General features: G+C 44.0%; 1 protein-coding gene across 1 annotated transcript; it reads right to left on the reverse strand.

The window, feature by feature from the left end:
• Window positions 1–10,183: 10,183 nt before the first annotated feature.
• HEBP1 (heme binding protein 1) lies at window positions 10,184–20,275 on the reverse strand. Its single transcript, XM_034774550.1, has 4 exons — window positions 20,125–20,275; window positions 18,418–18,556; window positions 16,859–17,039; window positions 10,184–13,641 (listed from the first exon to the last, which is right to left on the reverse strand). The coding sequence occupies exons 1-4, from the start codon at window positions 20,200–20,202 to the stop codon at window positions 13,470–13,472; spliced, it is 570 nt and encodes a 189-aa protein (XP_034630441.1). The 5' UTR covers window positions 20,203–20,275; the 3' UTR covers window positions 10,184–13,469.
• Between the last annotated feature and the right edge of the window lie 2,761 nt (window positions 20,276–23,036).

Consider the following 23,036-nt stretch of genomic DNA (forward strand, 5'->3'; position numbering starts at 1 on the left):
GGAAACTCTAGCAGAGGGCTAAAGCCATCATGACCTCAAATAGGTAGTGCATCCTGGGAATAAGGGGAAAAGGCTAATCAAGGCATGGAATGGCTGGTTCCTTCTCTACGTCCCCTCAGGAGAGCTACTGTTCATTCGAATTCAGAACTTATTTTGTAAAACAAAAGTTTTGCGATCATGGGCCTGAAACGATCGTACCCTGCTCTCAAACAGTAAGTAGGGCAGCAGTCCGCCTCACTGGCATGGAGCCAGGCATGGGGTGTGAGCGTCCCAGATTGTCTCGCTGCTCCAGAGCACTAAAAGAGAAAATCCAATGTGACTGTAAGGCATCTTCTGCACAGCTGTGCTCCCTGGGTGAACACTGCCTGCTTCCTTACTGCTCCCTGGGCCGGGTGTGTGCATGTGTGGAAATTGCCTGGCCCACGTGGCAAAGGAAGAACACCCATCCTTGTTGCCCTCACAGCTTTATTAAAAATCCCACGTGAGGCAAAGTGAATCACTTCTTACATCACTAGCACTTCCAGCTGTTAATGTGCAATGGGCACCCACAGGGTGTTTGTGTTCTCTCTAGGATCCTGTTGGCAGAGATATTTATAGAGCACATACGAATGGCCCCAGTTCAGGAAGACATCCTTATTCAGGCAGGGTGCTTAACATGAAACCTGGGCTCTTATTGAAGTCAATGAGGCTTAAGCAATGTTTTTGAGCCTAAACTATATAAAACAATTCTTTAGCACCATCAATTTACGTTACACAGTAAATCCTCTCAGGAGGGAAAGGGGAGAGTATCTATCTCCTCATAGACTTTAAGGTCAGAAGGGACCATCGTGATCATTGAGTCTGACCTCCTGCACATTGCAGGCCACAGAACCTCACCTACTCGCTCCTGTAATAGACCCCTCACCTCTGACTGAGCTACTGAAGTCTTCAAATCATGGTTTAAAGACTTCAAGTTACAGAGAATCCACCATTTTCACTAGTTTAAACCTGCAAGTGACCCCTGCCCTATGATGCAGAGGAAGGTGAAAACCCCCCACAGTCTCTGCCAATCTGACCTGTGGGAAAATTCCTTCCCAAACCCAAATCTGGTGATCAGTTAGACCCTGAGCCTGTGGGCAAGACCTACCAGGCAGATACCTGGGAAAAAATTCTCTGTAGTAACTCCTGCTGGAATGGTCTGACTGGGACACTCAGTGCCTGTGCTTGTTGAGAAGGTCCAGATGAGAGAAAGGAGTCGGTGAGTTGGAAACTCAGCCAAGTATCCTCCTGGCTGTCAGCCCTGCCTGCCAGAAGCCCTGGCACCATAAGTAGGATACCATCTGCATAGCCATCCCAGTTGTGAAGAATGGTCACGTGACCAAAAGGAAGCTTGTGATTAGGGAGCCAGTGAGGTTGATGAGTAATATGTTTGAAAGAGGTTTAATAAAGTTGTGACGGGTTTGGTCACAGAGACCCCCTTGGGACTGTCACCTGACGTGCTGAGATTACCTCTGAGCCCATTTTCCCTGCCAGCTTGGGACTCCAGAACCCTGCCTTGTTGAGCCAGACATGCTAGCCTGCTGCAACACAGACCCAGGTCTCGTCCACGCCCCAAAAGCTGCAGACTTTAACCAAAAACTGCTCAGCAGGTTTCCTATCTCCAGCACCCAGACACCCAGCTCCCAATGGGATCCAAACCCCAAATAAATCTGTTTTACTCTGTATAAAGCTTATACAGGGTAAACTCATAAATTGTCCACCCTTTATAACACTGATAGAGAGATATGCACAGGTATTAATCCCTTACTCTGGGTTCAATAATAAACAAAAGTGATTTTATTAAGAATAAAAAGTAGGTCTTAAGTGGTTTCAAGTAATAACAGACAGAACAAAGTAAGTCACCAAGCAAAATAAAGCAAAAACATGCAAGTCTAAGCCTAATACATTAAGAAACTGTTTACAGATAAAATCTCACCCTCAGAGATGTTCCAATAAGCTTCTTTCACAGACTAGACTCCTTTCTAGGCTGGGCCTAATCCTTTCCCCTGGTACAGTCCTTGTTAGTTCCAGCAGGCATCTTAGGTGAAAAGCCGGGGCTTTCTCATGACTGCGACCCCCTTTATTCTGTTCCACCCCCTTTTATAGCTTTGGCACAAGGCAGGAATCTTTTGTCTCTCTGAGTCCCCACCCCTCCTTCTAAATGGAAAAGCATCAGGTTTAAGATGAATTCCAGTTCAGATGACATGATCACATGTCACTCTAAGACCTCCTTCTTCATTACCTAGGAACTGGCTGACAAGTACGCAGGAAGGCTTGCAGGTAAACAAACCCATTCACAGTTCATTGATTCTGAAGCACCCTTAATGGCTTCCACTTAATATGTTTACATTAGTAATACAAGTTTATATCTTATTCTCCTAACTCCAGACATAGAAATAATACATGCAAATGAATAGGATGAACATACTCAGTAGATCATAAGCTTTGTCATGATGCCTTACAAGAGACCTTTTGCATGAAGCATATTCCAGTTACATCATATTTACACTCATAAGCATATTTCCATAAAACATTATGGAGTGCAAGCCAGTGGGGTTGATGAGTGATATGTTTGAAAGAGGTTTAATAAAGTATCTTCTGATGAAGGCTCCCAATGAGCGTAATAGGTTAATGTGCTCCATCTGTGGAGGCAGGGTGGGGAGAGGAACACCACCCCTTCAGTCAGCCCTGGTGACCTCTCCCTGATTCCAGCTCCTGGTGGCAGGATTGTTGAAGCGTTGCTCTATGTGCGCCTCTACCAGCCTCTCCATTTCTCCTAGGCCTCTGAATTTCTCTCACTGCCCCTATTGACTTTGCAGCTGAGTGCTTTAATTTATTCACAATACAGCATCATTACAGCTTTGGTTTTATCTTGCATTCATGACATTAGATTTTGTATTGTGACTTCTTTGGGGCAATGACTGTCTTTTACTATGTGTTTGTACTGCACCTAGCACAGTTAGGCCCTGATCCTAATTGGGGGTCCCTGGACATTTTCACAATGCCAATAATAATAAGCACATCTGCTGGCACTATGCTGGAAAACCTGAATCCCACGAAACGGAAGAGTACCAGGTCAATTGACACCACGAAAGCAGCCTTTTAGTGAATGGTAAAATGGCTAGGCTGGTAGTGGCATTCAAACTAACATACAGCTGGACACACAGAGATGCTGCAGATACTCACACTAGCCCCATTGCACCGTAACATGTGTGTCATTTCGTGGGTGGGCAGGGCTTTACCTATCGTGGTTATGTGCTGGTCAGTGATAGGGGACTGAAAATGACTGACAAGCTGGTCCAAACCCCTCCTGTATTCTCCCCTATAGTTGTGACTTTGGGATCACTAGTGTATGTAAAATGTGCTCTATGAACTGGCCAGAGGTGGTTGTATCTACAGCATCAGCAACAGGCAAGAGGAGAGCTCTCTGCTCTGTACAGCAAAAGCTTGAAGCCCAAGTATGAAACAGGAACAATGGCTTCAATCCCTCATGGTCCTGGCCTGCAGACCCAAAGACTTGGAGCTAATGGGTTCTAAAGCCACCCATCAGGCTCTTCTCCAGGGATTTAGTTCTAACTCAAATGTCCGGATGACATCCCCAACGCTCAGAAAGGTCCAAAGTCCCTGCAGATACACACTGCAGCCACCGCCCCTGTTAGCAGAGAATGTCACATCCTCGGTGTGTTGTCCTGACTTATCTTCTCTGTGTCCTTGCCGGGAGCTGGGGCATCAGGGGAAGTGGCTAACACAGGGGAATTCTTTTTGCTCCCAAGCGAGGATGCGGAAGATAACCTCAGCTACTGGGGACCTTAGCCAGCCTCCGGGGGCACTATGAGTGTTACGTGATTTATGCCTGTAAAATGTGTTGAGGAGAAGAAGCCCTAAATTAGGTGCTAATGTATTATTATTAATAATTGCTCCTTGAGCAACTGGGCAGCAAACACGCACTCCCAGGGCAGCTAAAAAGCACCCTGGACAAAGAAGATGCACCTCTTCCAGTCCCACTATGACTCAGACCACTGAGAAAATAAAGCTCCTGGGCCAACTCCTCCACTGGTGTAAATGAGCCTAATTCCATGGGCTTCAATAGCACTACACTGATTGACACCAGCTGAGGATCTGGCCCCCAGTGCCAGAGGCTGAAGTTGAAGCCTTCCAATAGCAATACTGGGGGCAAACAACTGAACTAGGTTTGGGATGGAGCCTGATAAATGATGGAACTACATGATAGGGTTGCCTCCAATAGCAGGGGACTGGACTTGAAGACCCAGGAAGTCTCTTCTGGTCCTATGGTCCTCTGAAATATTCTGGCATCAGCAGGACATTCACCCAAGAAGCAAGGTGGAGAGTGGACCTTGCCTTTGAAATGAATCAAGTATCTTCCATCCAGGCAACTACTAAGTGCACTTTCTCTTAAGTCAGGTCGCTGGAATGGGGTGTGTTCATGAGACCACTTAAAACAAGAATGACTCCATCCCACCCATCCCCACAAAGTCTCTGTGCTTCCCCATGAGTCTGGCCATCAGTTGATGCAACCAAGCAACTGGAGAATGAGCCTGACCTCCCTCTGTAACATGTATATATACGTATCCTTGAATCTAGTCACTGGAAGGGAGAGGGACTGTAAATCAGAAATCCCAGGGCAAAGACAACTGTAAGCCCTCCGTACCTCTATCTTCTTTCCTTTGAGCTAAGCTGCTGGGAGGGGAAGATGATGTGGCTACAAGACTCCATGGAGGGAAAGACTCTGCACTGCCTCCCACTACCAGGCATGCTTTTCTATCTGGCTGAATGCTAGAAGAGCCGGGTGATGTGCAAGTAGATGAGAGAAAAAAGAGTAGCAAAGTAAAAAGAGAAGACTCACCCTATAGAGAAACTAGGGCTGCTTAATTAAAAGAGACTATTTTTACACCGTGCCAGTTTCTCTTCAGGCTGGATCTTTTCTTCTTTGGCTTGAAGCCATCACAACAGCCATGATCAGTGCTAGCTGACATTTTTCTGGATACTTTTTTTTTTTTCAATTAAAAGAAAGAAATAGCCTTTTCTGACATCCACATTTTTCATGTAACATTGTTGATGTTACAACCAACTGTAGGGCAGGGGTAGTCAATTATTTTTTGTCAAGGTCCAAATTTCTTGGTCAAGATATAGTCAAGGTTCAGACTCCAGAAAAAAAATTATAATAAATAAATAGATTTTGGAGTCCATTCAAAAGTGTCTGGCAGTGCGGATTTGGCTCACGGTCCACCTATTGACTCTTTAAGCAAAACTTTTATTAAAATGATTATTGAAATGCTTTGTTTACTGAAAACTACATTTCCCATAAATTAAACATTTTGATAACACTTAAATAATATCGTGAGAGTCGTCCTGACAAAATGGGTCCATTTTGAGCCAAGCAAAATGAAAACACCTTCCAAATGTCAAGTAATTCCAAAGGGATAAAGATCAGCTTTGTAAAGAAAATCAAGTTCTTAATCTATTTATTTTCGTGGAACTAGGTATTATGTTTGTTGAAGTGCACTGCACTGACAGAAGCCCTGAGTACACACACCGGGTCTATTTTGGGTATGCTCATAATATTGTATGAGTTCCACTATGTTTTGTCATACCAATGGGCCACGCAGTGGTTCTTTATGATAGGTGGGTTACAGAACTGAAAATGCTGGAAAAGTATTTTGCTTATTTTTGCTTTAGAGTAGTTTGGAACACACTGTCAATATCCACAGTGCTTTGCCAGAGTGTGGGTATCACAATGCTATAATGCTCAAACTCACTACTGGTTAGTACAGTATAAACACCTAGATAGATCAGAGGCATTTCCCTTTAGAAAGACGTGAGAAGAAACACATTCTTCTCCCCGCTACACCTTGCTGCTTTAAAATAAGGTTTTTTTTCTGAATTCTGCCTGTTTGTAGTGACATTCAGACTTCACCCCCACAATTTTTATTTTTAGACTCTTCCCTCCAGGGCCAGTGAGACATACGCAGAGCAAACCCCTCCCAAACATCACTTGCCTCAGCGCCAGGAACAGGAGAAAATCCTGGATGTGAAAAAACTGCAGATTTGTCTCTCTCTCCAGTTTTTGTTGCATTTCGAAAATTCTAGACTTTCATTAAAAAAACTGCAAAAAACATCCTAAGTTTTTTCTCTCTTTCTGTTGCCAAGATAGCGTCATCAAAATGTAAACTGATGGGCTGCTGCCCTGTGTTATTAACCCAGCTTGGGAGAAAACTGCCTCCAGCCAAACACTTGGGAAAGGATAGTTTTGTAGTTAAGGTGCTACACTTACCTGCAGACCTGGGTTCAATTTCTGGATTTGCTACAGGCTTCCTGTGTGACTTTGGGCAAGTCAGTTAATCTCTGTGTCTTAGTTCCCCACCTATAAAAGGAGGGTAATGGCCCTTTCTCTGTGTATAAGTCTTTTAGGGTAGGGGCCATCTCTCACTCTGTGGATCTATCACAGTGCTGCCCCATGCTCAGCTGGTACCTCTAGCATGCTGCTATAAGGCAAATAACAAGCAACACTGGCAAAGACCTGCCCCTCCTCCACTCCATTCACTTCAAGGGGAGGTAGAATAGCTCCCTTCTGCAGCTGAGCCTACCACAATAAGGTGTGATCTTCAAAATGTAACTGGGACTGCACAAATGCTACATTATTCAGGGCAAGCAGTTTATGTTTTGTTTTTCTTCTAAATTAAAAAAAGATAAAAGCTCTTTGTGCAGTGTTAAGGTTGCATGGTTAACATTTACAAAAAGGCAAGGCAAGAGTTAATGGAACATTAACTCCCGCACATTGCACAACCGACCCCTGGAGTGGGGCTGCCAATTGGCCTGGAGTCTCCAGGAATTAAAGATTAATCTTGAATTAAAGATTATGTCATGTGATGAAACCTCCAGGAATACGTCCAACCAAAACTGGCAACCCTAACGAGGGCTTGCTTCTCCACTGCCTTGTGCAGTCACTTACACCCAGGCAACACTAGTGTAAACTTGCTATCACACTGATTTGGATTATACTCACTTTGCACAGATGTAAAATCACTACTCAAAGGCATAAAGTAGGGGGAAATCAGGCCTTTGCTTTGACTATGGCTTTAACAACCTAAAATAATGAACATAAGCAAAAGAAACAGGGTGCGTACTACATATATGCCACATGGCCAAGTAATATTGCTCTAACCTAGGAGCCTTCATTTGTATGTTTCTCGTGACTTTAAATTCTAACTCTGCAACCTTAATGTTGCATTAACCTAGTTTTTTCCCTTACATTTAATTATACCTTGGTTAAATAACATTAGTTTGGGAAAGGGATTTTAACTGTCTCTTAAATGTTGATCCAAGATCTTTCCTTACTGAGCTTGGTCATAAAGAGGATTTAGAAACTCTTCAATCTTTGATTAAAGAGCTTGGGTTAGTAGAGATCTGACTGTAGGAAAACAACCCCCATCAGGAATCATAACATTCAAAAACCAGTAGAACACTTCAATCTCTCTGGTCACTCAATAACAGACCTCACAGTGGCAATTCTTCAACAAAAAAACTGCAAAAACAGACTCCAATGTGAAGCTGCAGAACTGGAATTAATTTGCAAACTGGATACTATCAGATTAGGCCTGAATAAAGACTGGGAGTGGTTGGGTCATTACAAAACCTAAACTTAATTTCCCCAATACTAATTTCTCCCTACTGTTACTCACACCTTTTCATTACCACTACAAACAGTTCTTTTTCTTTCCTGCTGATAAAAGCTCACCTTAACTGATCACGCTCCTTATAGTGTGTATGGTAACACCCATTGTTTCATGTTCTCTGTGTATATATATTTCTTCCTACTGTATTTTCCACTACACGCATCCGATGAAGTGGGCTGTAGCCCATGAAAGCTTATGCTCAAATAAATTTGTTAGTCTCTAAGGTGCCACAAGTACTCCTGTTCTTTTTGCGGATACAGACTAACACGGCTGCTACTCTGAAACATCTCACACCTTTTTGTCAACTGTCTGTAATGGGCCACTCTGTTACCACTTCAAAAGTTCTTTTTCCTCCCTTGGTATCCTGCTGTTAATTGATTTATCTTGTTAGACTGACCTAACACTTGGTAAAGCAACCCCCATCCTTTCATGTATTTATACATGCTCCTGTATTTTTTATTTCATACATCTGATGAAGTGGGTTCTAGCCCACGAAAGCTTATGCCCAAATAAATTTGTTAGTCTCTAAGGTGCCACAAGGACTCCTTGTTTTTTTTTGCTGATACAGACTAACACAGCTACCGCTGAAATCCCAGAATTGTCATGTTGCATGCTACCCTCCATCTTAATACACTGTCTTGGGTAACATTTTTTTGCTTACTTGTTGCCTTATAATTTTCTTTAGAGTTTTAGATGCAGTTTGGTTTTGGTCCTCTCTCCTCTTTTACTAATTACAGGATTTAATTATGCTGACTCTGTTTCCTCAAGATTGGAAAAGGTGATCTAGCTATCTCCTTACATCGAGGATGTTTCTATTACTTGCTCATGCTCAAATAAGGGAATGTATTCACATGAATACAAGGGATATTACAAGTCCTGGAATGGAACACAAAGCTTTTCAAAAGCTAGTTAGGGGACAACCAGTTGTTTGTTTGTTTGTTGTTTCCGCAATAGGTATTAAAAAAGAAACACGAAATGGAGAGATTTCCAAAAGCTACAAACGGCGGCAGTTAGGCACAAACAGCCATTCAATTTTTTCTAGAAATTGGGTGTCTAACTCCTATTTGTGTCTTTGAAAATCTCCCAAGCTTCTAGTTCCCAAGCACTCTGTCTTAGAAATCAAACCGTATTTACACAGATTGATCTCCTAAAACATCCGAGCACTAGGAAACAAGAATTTGGCCTGACCAATACCCATTCTGTACAACGTATTTTATTTAGAGCTAAGCAGAAAGATTATGAATGGGCTGACAAAAATAGTAAGCTGCTGGCTTGGATACGCAGGAGCGATGGAGTAGATAGATTCCTACTGCTCCATCTATCATTGTCGAGGATGGTACTATTACCAGTGATCCCACTCCAATAAATCAGGTTTGGGAACAGTTTTATAGTAGGCATCATACATCTATGGCTACTTACAGTCCAGTTAGAAGTGATGTGTTTTTAGATAAATGAACTCAAAATACTTAGTGAAGAGCAAGCAGTTGCACTTGATAACCCTATTACAAAAGGGGAATTACTGTAACTATAGCTAGTCAGGTGCCAGTCTAGGAACACCCAAGGCAGCCTTGCAAAACTCATGAAAATTTGCCACTTCCAACCATAAAATCTACTCTCCTGCCCTTTATCACGACGACTGATGAGAATGAAAAAAAACCCCGAATGATATGTTGTTCACCCATCCAAAATCACCTGTCCCCTCAATGGGAGTAGAATGTTGTAAGACAACCCAGAGTTAAATGGTCTATCCATCGGATTAGCTCGCTTATCTTCACCATTCTCTTATTAACTCAATATTAGATATATTTATGTGTTGTCAAAACAGGTCTTTCCTTCATACATCAACAAATCTCTGATTCTTGCAAACTTAGGGCCAGAGCCTAGAAACACACACAAGTAGGAAAACTCATGAGTTAAGTTACTGGTATATGTGTTAGAGAGCCAAGGTGGGTGAGGTAATATCTTCTATCGGACCAACTTCTGGTGGTGAGAGAGACAAGGTTTCGAGCTGTCTCTTTTCAAGCCAGTTAGCTGCATAAGCTTGAAAGCTTGTCTCTCTCACCACCAGAAGTTGGTCCGATAAAAGATATTTCCTCATCCACCTTGGCTCTCTGGGACCAACATGGCTATAACACTGCATGCAATGATGTATGTGTTTTCAGGATTAGAATAATGAGTTACCTAGTTTGCTCAAGCCACTGTGGTCAGGCCTGAGTGACTGGTCCTGTAGATGCTTCCTATCTATATTGTGTTTTTGAATGTGGCCCTTCGTATTTTGTCTCTATTACATTACACTACAAGCTGTTGTCCCAATACACGAGAATCAATCTGCTCAGCCTTCTGGCTGGTCAACCGCACAGAACGAGAGATTCGGCTAAAATATCTGCAGATTCCTTTCTCTCTAGTCATCAAGAAAAAGTATTTGCTTCTGCAGAGTGGGATTTTGGTGGTGATGCTGAAGAGAATAAATGTTGGAAATATTTTTAATTAGACCAAATTGCTTCATGCAGCAACTTCACATTTCATAGGGAGATCGTTTCAGGTTTCTAAATGTTTTTGGCTGCACAGCAAGATCCATGAAGCAATAAAGTTAGCTTCCAATTAATTCTTTGCAGTTGAGTCTGGGAGAGAGAGCTGAGAACTGTAACACCGGAAGTACACAAAAGGAGATATAAACAATAAAAAAAATGTTGTCATTCAGACATGAGGCACTAGAAGAAATTAACAAAGTAAATCCAAATGGGGCTGGTTTTGTATCATCCAATAGAAACAATCTCCTTTTACATTTTATTTTCAGTTAACATTTGTAAATGCATACTCAGTTTTGAACAATATCACTCAGTTTTGAAGATCAAAGGTGCATAAAATGTGTCATTTTCAGTGTTCATGTGAAGCACAGATAAGGGCACCTCACAGGCACAAAAGAGGTTACATGAAATTTTTTGATGCGATTAATTGTATTATTCTCCTACAAGGAATGTGTTTGAAAGGTACAGAGAACATAAAAGAAAAGAGGGAGGATTGTGCAGTTTTTAAGTCAATTAAGGAGTTGATCAGTGTATGCAATGAAGTGGGTTTTGTGGCTCTAATCCTGTAAATAAAAGCAGTATGTAATTTTATTCAGGTGAGTAGCCCCATATAATTCAATGGCAATACTCACATAAGTAAAGTTACACAGGAGTTTAAGAGTTTATGGGGCGTATGATATAAGATGTTATCATAGAATCATATCAACCTTCATTATCCACACATACACTTAGATAATTGAGGCCAAACAGTTCTTTATTTAGAGAGGGATCAGTGGCTAAGTATAAGTACTATGACATGATCTGTATCCCAAACACACACACAGGCCAAGATTTTCAACCTAAAATCAGGCTCTTCAATCAGTGACAAAGTTTTTCAAAAGGGCTGAACAATCAAAAGCTCCCACTGCCCTCTCAGATCCTTTGATCAAGTCAGGAAATTCCAAGTTGCAATTTAAAAAGTCATGATTTTTTAAATGTGCAAAGAATGGAAAAACAGAATTTAGATACTTTTGCTTGTGAAGGAAGGTGCTATTCAATTGGAGTAATCTCACTGAAATCAATGGGATTACTCACAGGATAATGTTCTGTTTAGTTTGCATAAAGGCATAAAAATCTGACCCCTAGGAAGTCTATGGGAGGCAAAGCCTGTGGACTTCATAACTCTCAGCCTTTAGTTACAACCTCACTTCACTGCTTGATGTTGGGAAGGTGCTTATACATTTTGCGAACTCCTCAGTCTTCTACAGTGTGTTGCTCCAGTCTGGAGCGTGATCACATCAGGTTTATTATTACCCGCTACACATTCTAGAATTCATCAACTGCGGGTTCACATCACTGTAGCACACCTGTTGCCTTGAGCCAGAGAGGACAGTTCTTACACTGCATGCAATTCATATGCAAGAATCCCAAAATAAACCCTAGAATTTAGAAACAAGATGAACCCAACCCCTCCATTCCCCACGTGGTTAGATAAGAATAACTGTGTGCATAGAGAGGTTCCTTTTGTTGTGGAGAACCTTTTAAAGGTAGTACCTGCTCTTTAACAGTTCTTCATATTCATTCCTACCTATTGTTTTACTGTCTTAAAAGCAAAACCTCAACTTTACAAATATATCTTTGTCTACCTATTTCTTTTTGGTCCATTTCCTCTTCAGGAATTATGCTCCAATGTCTTACTCTAGCCAACAGTTACTTTATTTCTAGCTTTTCCTCTCTTCTGCAACAATAAGCTACCCACCTATTCTTTTTCCTAAACCAGCCAACTGTTCTGACAGTAAAGGGCCTGATCAACTTTCACTGAAGTCCAAAGCTCTTATTTAACTTCAGTGGAAGAAAGATCAGGACGTTAAACTTCCCCTCCCCCTGAAAAACTTTCATCTCAAGAGGATCACCTTAACATAAAACATCTTGACTGGCCAGACCCCTGAACAGCTTCTCCTCTGGCTTTCAGGATGAAGCTGATCCTTTTAGTAAGCACCCTTGAGCATTCATGCACAGAGACGTTGTAAGAATATTGCTCTCAGTTTGAGTTAGCTGAAATTATAGACACACCTGTGTAAGTGTAGTATGTGTGTCCGTCCACCTGTCTGATACTTTCCGACATCTGTTTGGCAGGACTATGGACAGCTAAAGTGTTAGTTTGTTATGTACCGGTTAAAGAAATTACAGTGTTCATAGAACTAGTTACACCCTTACACACATGAATGCCAAGATTTGCAAAAGTGTCTACATAAAATTAGACACCCAAATCCATATTTTCAAGAAAGCTGAGCCAAGAATCTCATGCTCACTTCAGTGGGAGCTGTTGTGTGCACAGCTCTTCTTAAAGTCAGACACCTAAATAAGAGGTACCAACTGTTGAGACTCTTTACCCCTCTGTATACATTTAGGCCAATACAGATTTCATTGTCATGTCCAATTGTGACCCCTTCATAGGCTAATTTCAGAGAAAACATATTATAAACACTTAATAGACACAAAGAAAGAGTCACAAGATTATATCATACATTATCCAGTGATTAATGGAAACAGGTCAGTAGTTTACATTGAAGAGTTCCATCTCCTAGTCAGGAAGCTGTACAAATAATCATGGCTCTTCCTCTCGAGCAGGTTTCTGAATCAGATTGTTGGCATGCTGTTCCCTTGTGCACTACTAGGAAATGGAGATGATGCTATCTTCACCGCACAGCGTCTCAGCAGCAGCAATCTAGCCCCTTTATACTCTTTCAGAAAGGACCAGATAAAGCATCAGTGTAGCATGGAATTAAGCTATCGTAACACCCCATCAGAGTGGAAAAGCCACTTGTTATAAAGACTTTAGTTGACAATAGGCATCTCTCTCCAGTTTCAGAGGAACATAACAGGCTGCCACTGAATGCAAGCAACACCCAGCTGTTAGCGAGTGTGATTTTGCAAACTCCTTGGTGCAGCTGGCTCATTTCCCCACCTGAGAATAAGGGAGTCTAGGAAACAGGAAGAGCACTAGTACCTGAGAGAGTCAGATCCTAAAGCCAGGGGATCCAGGGAGGAGATAAGCCTGGGCAGACGGCTTTGCTGGGGAGGGTTCACGTATTATTTTTAATTATATTTTTGTTAATAACTGAGACCCCGGGAAGGTCTTTTTTGACTCTGCGAGCCTGTGGTTTTGTTTGGAACAGGGCAAGGACTCCACCTACATACAAGCTGGAGAAGACATCAACCTCAGCCTACACCTTTGCAAGCCAGTGGCTCACTCCTTCACAAACCAGACTTCGTTGCGTCGCCAGTACGGTTTCATGGGGGGGTCGTAGCCATTACACAAGTAGAAGTCCTTGCGGTAGGCTGCCTCGCTCCCCAGGGCAGAGCGCAGCTTGGCGGCATAATTCACATAATCCTCTTCCTTGGCATAACCACCAAACTGCCTGCAAAGGAGCCAAACATGGAGACACTGAGTGAGACAACCCTGAAATATGGTGACAAAAGGGGAAAGAGGGAACAAGATGCTAAAAATACATAGTGATGTAGATCTGTGCTGTGGCTTTTCCCTGAGCTATCCGGTCTGAATCTAGTGCAGGCAAAAAGTGTTGGCTTGAGAGACCCCGAGACTAGACAGCTTTAGTCATCCACAGATATATAAAGCATGGGCATCACCTGTATTAGCCCTCCACGTCCTGCCCTACATCTCAACCCCAAGCTGAAGGGACAGCTTCTTGTAGTGAAGGGGTAGGTCTCTCCAAGCCCATTCAATTCTTGGCCTTTGTGCTGAGCCTGTCAACACAGATGTTAATTGTGGGGTGAACACTTGCCTGCTGGAACCTGAACTATGAGAGGAAGCCAAACTCTAGCTAGTTCAAGTAAGAGAGGGATAAAAAAACAACAAAGGGCTGCTACTGATTCCTGCAGGAACAACCAACAGCATGCAGCTCATCTTTGTTGACAATACAACCTGTCCCCATGGAGGCAACTAAACACAAAAGCTGGATTGTGGCAGCATTCAGACACACCGCAGGAGCTTGCAGACTGCAAAGGGAAAGGCCAGGCCAGATAGAAACATCTCACCAAGGGGGAATGGATTTGAATCCAGCATAAGTGTGTATAGCAACCAAACAAAATACCCAATGGCTGTTCAATCCTGAATGACAATTGATGGTTTGATTCTAGTTTCTAGAGGACACGTGTCCACATTACCACTAACTGACCCCTGAGTTAGCCAGCTGGTGGGCCGTGACCACTATTTGTCTGTCTGTTCCTAACTCTCTCATTGTTACTGGCATACCCTCTTATGGTCTATGGCCAACAACTGTATCATCAATAATTTCAACAGAAATCTGCTGAGGGACCTCCAGACTGATATGAGAGACAGAGGAGTATTCTGCTCATTGAAAACTAACAACCACAAAGGAAACGTTAGAGGAGAAAACCCGAATGTATTTATTTTTACATCATATTTTATTCCTTTGTGCCTATTTCCAGCCCCTTCCTCCCTAAAAGAGTGGCAGCCGGATCACGGCAGCTGAACAAAACAGTGGTTTTCCTTGGCACAACAGTGACCAGGGCCGGCTCCAGGCACCAGCTAAGGAAGCAGGTGCTTGGGGCGGCCAATACAAAGGGGCGGTATGTCCGGGTCTTTGGCGGGAATTCGGTGGCGTGTCCCTCAGTCCCTCTCTTCCTCTCTGAGCTGTCGCCGAAGGACCGCTGAAGAGGAAGGGAGGGAGTGAAGGACCCATCGCCAAACTGCTGCTGAAGAATGGAGAGGCTCGATTGAGCTGCCGGCAATCGGTGCTTTTTTTTTTTTTTGCCGCTTCGGGCGGCAGAAAACCTGGAGCTGGCCCTGACAGTGACACCCCAGTGGCCAGTTAGACCGACAGAGTGTTATTTCCTAGGGAGTTCACAACCCAGTTTCTTAGCTGAAAGTGGCAGTTGGAATTTATTCAGGTTCTCTCTCTTCAGTTTGCAGGAGCTGCCTTACAGGAAGTAACGAGGAACCTATTCTCAAAACATTTGCTTTTGTTAGCAACAGGTTTAGGACCCTGGCACAACTGAGGTAGTGCCTGAAAGTTGTTCTTATCTGAAAGCAATTTACTGACTTAGGTTAAATAAGTTGCTGATCTCAGTCCAGTTCCTAATAGGCAGGTATTCACTCCTCCCATATTCACACAAATTATCACCACTATTGCACTAATATGCCACTTTAAGAGCATAAGAGCTGCCAGACTGGATCAGACCAGTGACCCATCTAGCCCGGTATCCTGTTTCCAACAGTGTCAGTACACAGCTTCAGGTGGGGTGTACAGAACAGGGCAATTTGGGAGAAATCCACCCCCCCAGCTTCCTCTCCTGGCTTTTGGCAGTCAGAAGTATAGGGTTGCCCTGAGCATGGAGTTTATAGACTCAGACTTTAAGGTAAGACGGGACCATCGTGATCTCTAGTCTTGCATCCCTGACCTTCTTGGCTAATAGGTTAATCAGTGGCTATCCTCCAAGTACTGATCTAATTCTTTTTTGAACCCAGTTACGCTTTTGGCCATTACGACATCCCCTGGCAATAAGTTCCACAGGTTAATTGTGCATCACGTGAAAAAGTACTTCCTCTTGTTTGTATTGAGCCTGCTGCTGCCCATTAAGTTCATCTGGTGGCTTCTGGTTTTTGTATTGTGGGCAAGGGCAAATAACTTTGCTATTCACTTTTTCCACACCATTCATGATTTTATAGACCTCTATCATGCTCTCCCTAATCATCTCTTTGCTAAGCTGAACATCCCCACTCTTTTTGGTCTCTCCTTGTATGGAAACTATTCCATACCCTTGATCATCTTTATTGCCTTTCTCTACATCTTTTCCAGTGCCACAATATCCTCTTTGAGATGGGGCAACCAGAACTGCACATAGTATTCAAGGTGTGGGCTCACCATGGATTTAGTGGCATCGTGATATTTTCTGTCTAATTTTCTATCCCTTTCCTAACATTGTTAGCCTTTTTGACTGATGATGCGCATTGAACTAAAGTTTTCACTATCCATGACGACTCCAAAATCTCTTTCTTGAGTAGTAACAGCTAATTTAGACCCCATTATATATGTGTAGTTGGAATTATTTTTTCTAATGTACGTTACTTTGCACTCATCTATGTTGCATTTCATCTGCCATTCTGTGGCCCTGTCACTTAGTTTTGTGAAATCGCATTGTAACTTTTCACAGTCAACTTTGGACTTAACTATCTTGATTGATTTCGTATCACCTCCAAACTTTGCCACTTGACTGTTCACTCCCTTTGTTGTCAGTCTCATCCCCCCTTCAATGGTGTGAAAAAGAAATCTGCACTGCTAGTGTCCACGTTACGTACAGAGACCACTCTCATCTCCAGGATTGCAAGCTGCCGTCTTTCACAGACACTACATTTGCTTCCAAAGTTAAAAGAATTCTGTTTCCTTTGTGCTGAAACATGAACAACATTAAGGGGGAAGCATTTTTGTTCAGTGGAGTAGGCTCCCTCAATCTTCCACTATTTGCACACACATCTATAACCAGTGATGAGTCAGCTGGCAAACATAACTGTATTCTTTAGAGCACCCTGTGCTTTAGGGCATCCAAACCGCAACACTTTCCAGCTGCCTGGGAATACTGAGATCTGCCCCTTACGTGGAGTAAATGGTCATTCCTTCTCGCTCTTCAATCTGAATGCTCTCATCACCAGGACGGGGAGGGTTGTCCTGATATTGGCTTGGAATCCGCAGTGAGACTTTCACTTTCTGCTGTAAGGAGCCGTCCTCATCAGGAAAGGCAGTGATGGAAACTGGCGCAGTCATGCCCATCCCAACCGCTAAGACAGATACAGACAGAGGTATTACAAGCGGAGTCCAGGCCCTTGAGAAACTAAGCATTAGGGGACAGATTTTCAGAGGTGCTGAACATTCACAACCCGGAGTGAAATCAGTGGGAGGTGCCAGGGCTCAACACCTCTGAAAATCAAACCCTAGCACACAGGAGTTTCAATAAAGAGACAGACCAACGACCAATCTGGGCCAGGATCCTGTGTCCTTCAGTAGCCAGTGCCAGATGCTTTATGGATAGTTTAATCAGTGTAGGCCCTGAAGCATAAGGCCTCAGCTGGGGCAGAACAAAACACTCCCTGCGGGAGCCAATGACTCAGAACTCTGAGCTGTTCTAGCTCCAGCCAGGACTGTGTGTGATCCCACCCCAACATGGTAAGCTATTAATTTGTTGTTCTTGGAAGGTATATCCAGCAAGTTATGACTATAACTCGCACTGGAGATGATTGTTTTTCCTTCTCTCCAGGCTGTCACCGGTTGTGAAACTTCAATCACTCAAAGAGAAGTAGCAGAATAACAACAACGATCTAGCTGTCATATAGCGCTTTTCCTCAGTAGATCTCCAAAGTCAGGGTCATTATCCCCATTCTACAGACAGGGACGCTAGGGCACAGAGAGGTCACAGAGAAGTGACTTACCCAAGGTCATGCAGCAGGCCGGTGGCCAAGCTAGGGCTAGAACCCAGCTCTCCTGAGTCCCAGTCCAGGGCTCTGTCCTGAAAGTGCTCTCTTACCTATTCATACACTTAGGTGCAGTACTTCTCATCTCAGTGCTATGGATTATGGCTAGAGGTACCTTCCCCCATCACCACATTTACTGACTAACTGTGCTGCTGCAATTGCTGTTCTTTCCAGAACTGCAACCTGCTCCCTCTTCCATTCATTCCCCCTCTTCCTGCCACGTGCTACTGGAGTCTGTATACCTGCCTTCCTCAGACATCTGGGAAAGATGCAAAAGCAGTTGTAGGTGACTTATAATTATGCTGTGACCGTCCCCCCACACCCTTGTTGTGGGATATTATTGAAGCACCTTGCTTAGTAAGATGAGAATTGGAAATTCATGTAAGTACTTATGTAAAGCAAGTTTATTATTTACTACACTTTATTATTAATTAGACTAGCCTGTGCAATTACACTAGCTAAGATAAAAGCTACAAAGGTAATCTCTGCCATCACCACATAAAAGGGTGGGTCCCCTGCACATACAGCGAGTTAAGACACAAAAACCACACACCATATGCATACATGTTGGGAGTTCCCCTAAGAAGCCACTTAGAATGTCCTTTAGAAAATACAACTACAAATCCTTCTCAGAGGCAGACAAGATGAAACTAGCAGTTGAACAAAGGAGGTCTGCAAAGTTTCTGACCCTTATCATTGGTTCCTCCCACGTATTTCAGAAGCTTCAGCACCGCTTCCTTGGAGGCCTCATCAAATTGTTTCCCAGCTACCTCCACTGTAGCAAATTTCCCACCTTCACATGTCCTTTCTTCATAGGTTACTTCTTCCTGGAAAAAGAACACAGGCAGATAACACATCCACCTGAGAGATTCAATGCTCCTCATGCCAAGGAAATTGCCTCCCTGGGGGAAATTAGATCCTAGGAACATACACTGCCCCCCTACCTCTCTCCACATAACCCTCCCATGTAAAGACCAATTTCAATGTTAAGTGGAGAGACTGACCATGGAGTTGTCAGTCTCTCTCCTGAGTGGAAGCACTTCCTGCCTCTCCCCTGATGGCCTACGTTAGCAGCATGCAACAAACAGCTCTGATGTCATCATACCTTTGCAGCAGAACAGATCTCAATATGGGGTTAACCACCGTTTGTGGTACCAATGATGACCGGGGCAGAGGGAAAAAAATGGGAGATAAACAGGACAACTGTAACCTAGACTTGAAAGGCCTGGGTGAACTAAACACTCTAGGTCACCTTGCTCCCTTTGGAGCTGCCCTGCAGGTGAAGGCTCCCCTATCTACCCTGCATCCCTGGGAAGCACCATCATCATAGAAAAATGCAGATCAAACCAGTTACACACAGCAGCAAGCCCTAGCAGATCACATCAGAGTTCTTTTGCAACAAGCAGCAAGTTGGATTCTGAACGAGGAAAGACCTGAGCAGACCAGTTACTTTCACGTTACTATCCACTGAGGACTCAACGCCCTGCTGATTCTCTGGTGTGCATAGATAGTAAGGGAGGAGTGGTAGAACTTGATAGGCACAGTGTGTGTATGCATGAGTGCACGCATGTGTTTTGGGGGTGGGGAGAACAGGTAAAACCAGAACATTCTCTCTCCGCATGGACAGAATTCACAGCAATGGATATCGGCCAGAAAGAGGGCCACAATGCAAGGCCATAGTTTCTCAGCGTTTGCTGCATTAGCTCAATTTTCTGAAGCCCTCTGTTTGACAAGAGTGCTGTGTGCACCCCGTGCGGAGATAAGGCAGGCAGACAGGCCACCGCGCCCAAAACACTGGATGCAGGCGCTGTCTGCAACTTGGCCAGTTGTGCAATGGCAGTGACATAATTCCTTTAAAACGGAAGGAGAAATAAGTCACCGCCTGGAAGTCTGTGCAGGGTGATTGGTGCTCAGGCTGCATACCCAGGGGGAAAGGCCCCGTATTGACACCGACAAGCGGGAGTTCTGGAGGCGTGAGCAAACGTCGGGTTAAAGGAAAGGATCCCGACTCATTGCACACAGCTTCGTTGTGTGTGTGTCAGCCCCCGGGAACTGGATGGTTAGGGGACGGAGGGGCACACGCTTCCCTTCTAGGCAGTTTACACGGGGTCGGCAGAGGCGCCGGGGGGGGGGGGGGGGGGGGGGGGGGGGGGGGGGGGGGGGGGGGGGGGGGGGTTGGGGGGGGGGGGAGGGGGGGGGGGGGGGGGGGGGGGGGGGGGGGGGGGGCGAGGGGGGGATTTGGGGAGNGGGGGGGGGGGGGGGGGGGGGGAGAGGAGAGAGGGCGCATCCCAGTGTAACACCCCGCCCCCAAACTCCGGGGCAGATCTCGGGGAGAGAGAGGGGGTGATTCCTCCCTAGCTCGCTGCCCTCCAGCTCCCGGGCAGCCCGCTCCTACCTTCTCCCCTCTGCTCAGCACCTGGCAGGGCCACCCCTCCACCGACCCGAACAGGGAGTTCCTGATCATCCCAAACATGCCGCCGGTGCTGTCCCCTCCGCGCCGCAGCTGCAGCTACTCCTGCCCCCTGGGAGGCCCCGCCCCGGCAGCAGTCACTTGCCTCCCCCCTCCTTTGCTGGTGTGGGTGGGGACTGGGGAGGCTGGTGCGCGCGGGGCGGGGGGCACCTGACGAATCAGAGCAGAGGTGCCCTTCAGGGGCGAGTTGTCGCCCCCAGCTTCCACCCTTGGGCTTTCGCGGGGGCGACCCTCAGAGGGGAGCGGGCTGATCATGGGCACGTGCACACGTGTGCAGAGATGCTTGACTCACGTGCCTTGGATTTTTGGCAGACCCTTTGGCACCGAAAAGGACATATCCGGACATGTAGGCACGTGCATGCGGCTTCTGAGCCTAGGGTCTCTCTCTCCTGCACTTTCAGCCAGTGTGTGCCCGCCATCCGGAGGCACATCATCCTTCTCCCATCACCACCTCGGTGGCGTAGTCTGGTGGCTAACTTGTAGGACAGGCAATCAGAAGAGCTATTGCTAGCTCTGCCACAGACTTTCCATTGTGGCCTCGGGCAAGTCACTTAAGCCCAGATCCTTCAAGGTGTTTAGGTGCCTAACTCTTATTGACTTCAATGACAGGTGCTTACACATCTTTGAAGATCTGGGCCGTCAACTCTTTGTACCACCTTCCCCCGTATCAGTAGCACTGGACTACAGGGTAATATCTGCTCCACAATTATTTCTGTTTGTGTTTTGAGATCCTCAGGGGCTCGATGTATATAAAGAAGTGGCTTGTACAAGGATGCAAATAGTTGAGCTATAGATTTTATTAATAAATTATAGGAAGGATTATAATGAGTGGAATCAGAGTTTGGAACTGGGAAAAACTGATGCCTCTGAGGATGAAGCAATGGAACAAATTGAGAAACTCTGGCATAATAAAGCACAAGATCAGATGGTATTCGTCCAGGGATGTGGAGGAGGATCTGAAGGAAATAGCAGGTGAAATACCGGAAATACTGACAAGGATATGTAATATACAGTATATGCTGAAGAAAGGTAAGTGGTCCTTAAGACTGGAAAATCATGAAGACAATGCTCATTTTAGAATGAAAGAAGCCAAGGGGATGCTGGGAATTACAGTTTCTTTCTTTCAACGTTAATAAATGTTAGCTAAAGCCCTATCATTTATTTGGGTTTTCCAAAATCTTTCAATAATGCAATAGATTTTTAAGGGTGCACATGGAAGTCAGGGTGGTTAAACACTGGAATAAACTGCCTACGGAGTTTGTGGAATCTCCATCTCTGGAGATATTTAAGAGTAGGTTAGATAAATGTCTATCAGGGATGGTCTAGACAGTATTTGGTCCTGCCATGAGGGCAGGGAACTGGACTCGATGATCTCTCGAGGTCCCTTCCAGTCCTTGAATCTATGAAGTTAGGTGCCCATCTCCCAATGACATTAAGGGCATTTGAGTGCCTAACAATCTTAACTCCTTTCAAAATGCCAAACTGTCTTTCTAGATACTTATATGGTCCCCCTCATCTTGTTATCTGAGTGTCTCATGGTCATTAATGAAATGTATCCTTCCAACACACTTGTAAAGAAGTATAGCCCATTTTACAGGTGAGGAACTGAGGCACAGTGTAGATTAAGTGATTTACCTGAGATCACTTAGAAAGTTAGGGTGGACATGGAATCCACAGAAGGGACTTAGGAACTGTGACATTGAGCATCACAACACCTAACTTAGATGCCTAGTAACTAGGGCTGTCAAGCGATTAAAAAAATTAATCGTGATTAATCACACGGTTAACCAATAATAGAATACCATTTACTTAAATGTTTTTGGATATTTTCTACATTTTCAAATGTATTGATTTCAATTACAACACAGAATACAAAGCATACAGTGATCACTTTATATTTATTTTTTATTACAAATATTTGCACTGTAAAAAACAAAAGAAATAGTATATTTCAATTCACCTAATATAAGTACTATAGTACAATCTCTTTATAATGAAAGTTGAATTTACAAATGTAGAATTATGTACAAAAAATAACTGCATTCAGAAATAAAACAACATAAAACGTTAAAAACTACAAGTCCATTCAGTCCTACTTCAGCCAATTGATCAGACAAACAAGTTTGGTTAAAATTTGCAGGAGATAATGCTGCCCACGTCTTGTTTACAATGTCACCTGAAAGTGAGAGATGCACTAAAGATTTATATGTCCCTTCATGCTTCAACCACTATTCCAGAATACATGCGTCCATGCTGATGACGGGTTCTGCTCGATAACGATCCAAAGCAGAGCAGATAGATGCATGTTCATTTTCATCATCTGAGTCAGATGCCACCAGCAGATGGTTGATTTGTTTTTTGTGTGGTTCGGATTGTGTAGTTTCTGTATCAGAGTATTGCTCTTTTAGGACATCTGAAAGCATCCCCCACACCTCATCCCTCTCAAATTTTGGAAGGCACTTCAGATTCTTAAACCTTGAGTCGAGTACTATATCTATCCTTAGAAATCTCACATTGGTACCTTCTTTGCGTTTTGTCAAATCTGCTGTGAAAGTGTTCTTAAAACAAGCATGTGCTGGGTTATCATCTGAGATTGTTATAACATAAAATATATGGCAGAATGCGGGTAAAACAGAATAGAAGACATACAATTCTCCCCCAAGGAGTTCAGTCACAAATTTAATTAACGCTTTATTTTTTCAGTGAGCATCAGCATGGAAGCATGTCCTCTGGAGTGGTGGTCAAAGCATGAAGGGGCGTATGAATGTTTAGCATATCTGGCACGTAAATACCTTGCAATGCCAACTACAAAAGTGCCATGCAAACACTTGTTCTCA

This window comes from Trachemys scripta, chromosome 1, assembly GCF_013100865.1.
Source record: "Trachemys scripta elegans isolate TJP31775 chromosome 1, CAS_Tse_1.0, whole genome shotgun sequence".
NCBI lineage: Eukaryota > Metazoa > Chordata > Testudines > Emydidae > Trachemys > Trachemys scripta.

Bases quoted from the DNA above. Each gene is read 5' to 3' on its own strand.
- HEBP1 (XM_034774550.1), bottom strand. From the start codon at position 20,202: ATGTTTGGGATGATCAGGAACTCCCTGTTCGGGTCGGTGGAGGGGTGG. The intron at 18,557-20,124 runs GTAGGAGCGGGC...TTCTTTTTCCAG, and splicing joins TGCTGAGCAGAGGGGAGAAG to GAAGAAGTAACCTATGAAGA. The intron at 13,642-16,858 runs GTAAGGGGCAGA...GCTCCTTTGCAG, and splicing joins GGAATGACCATTTACTCCAC to GCAGTTTGGTGGTTATGCCA.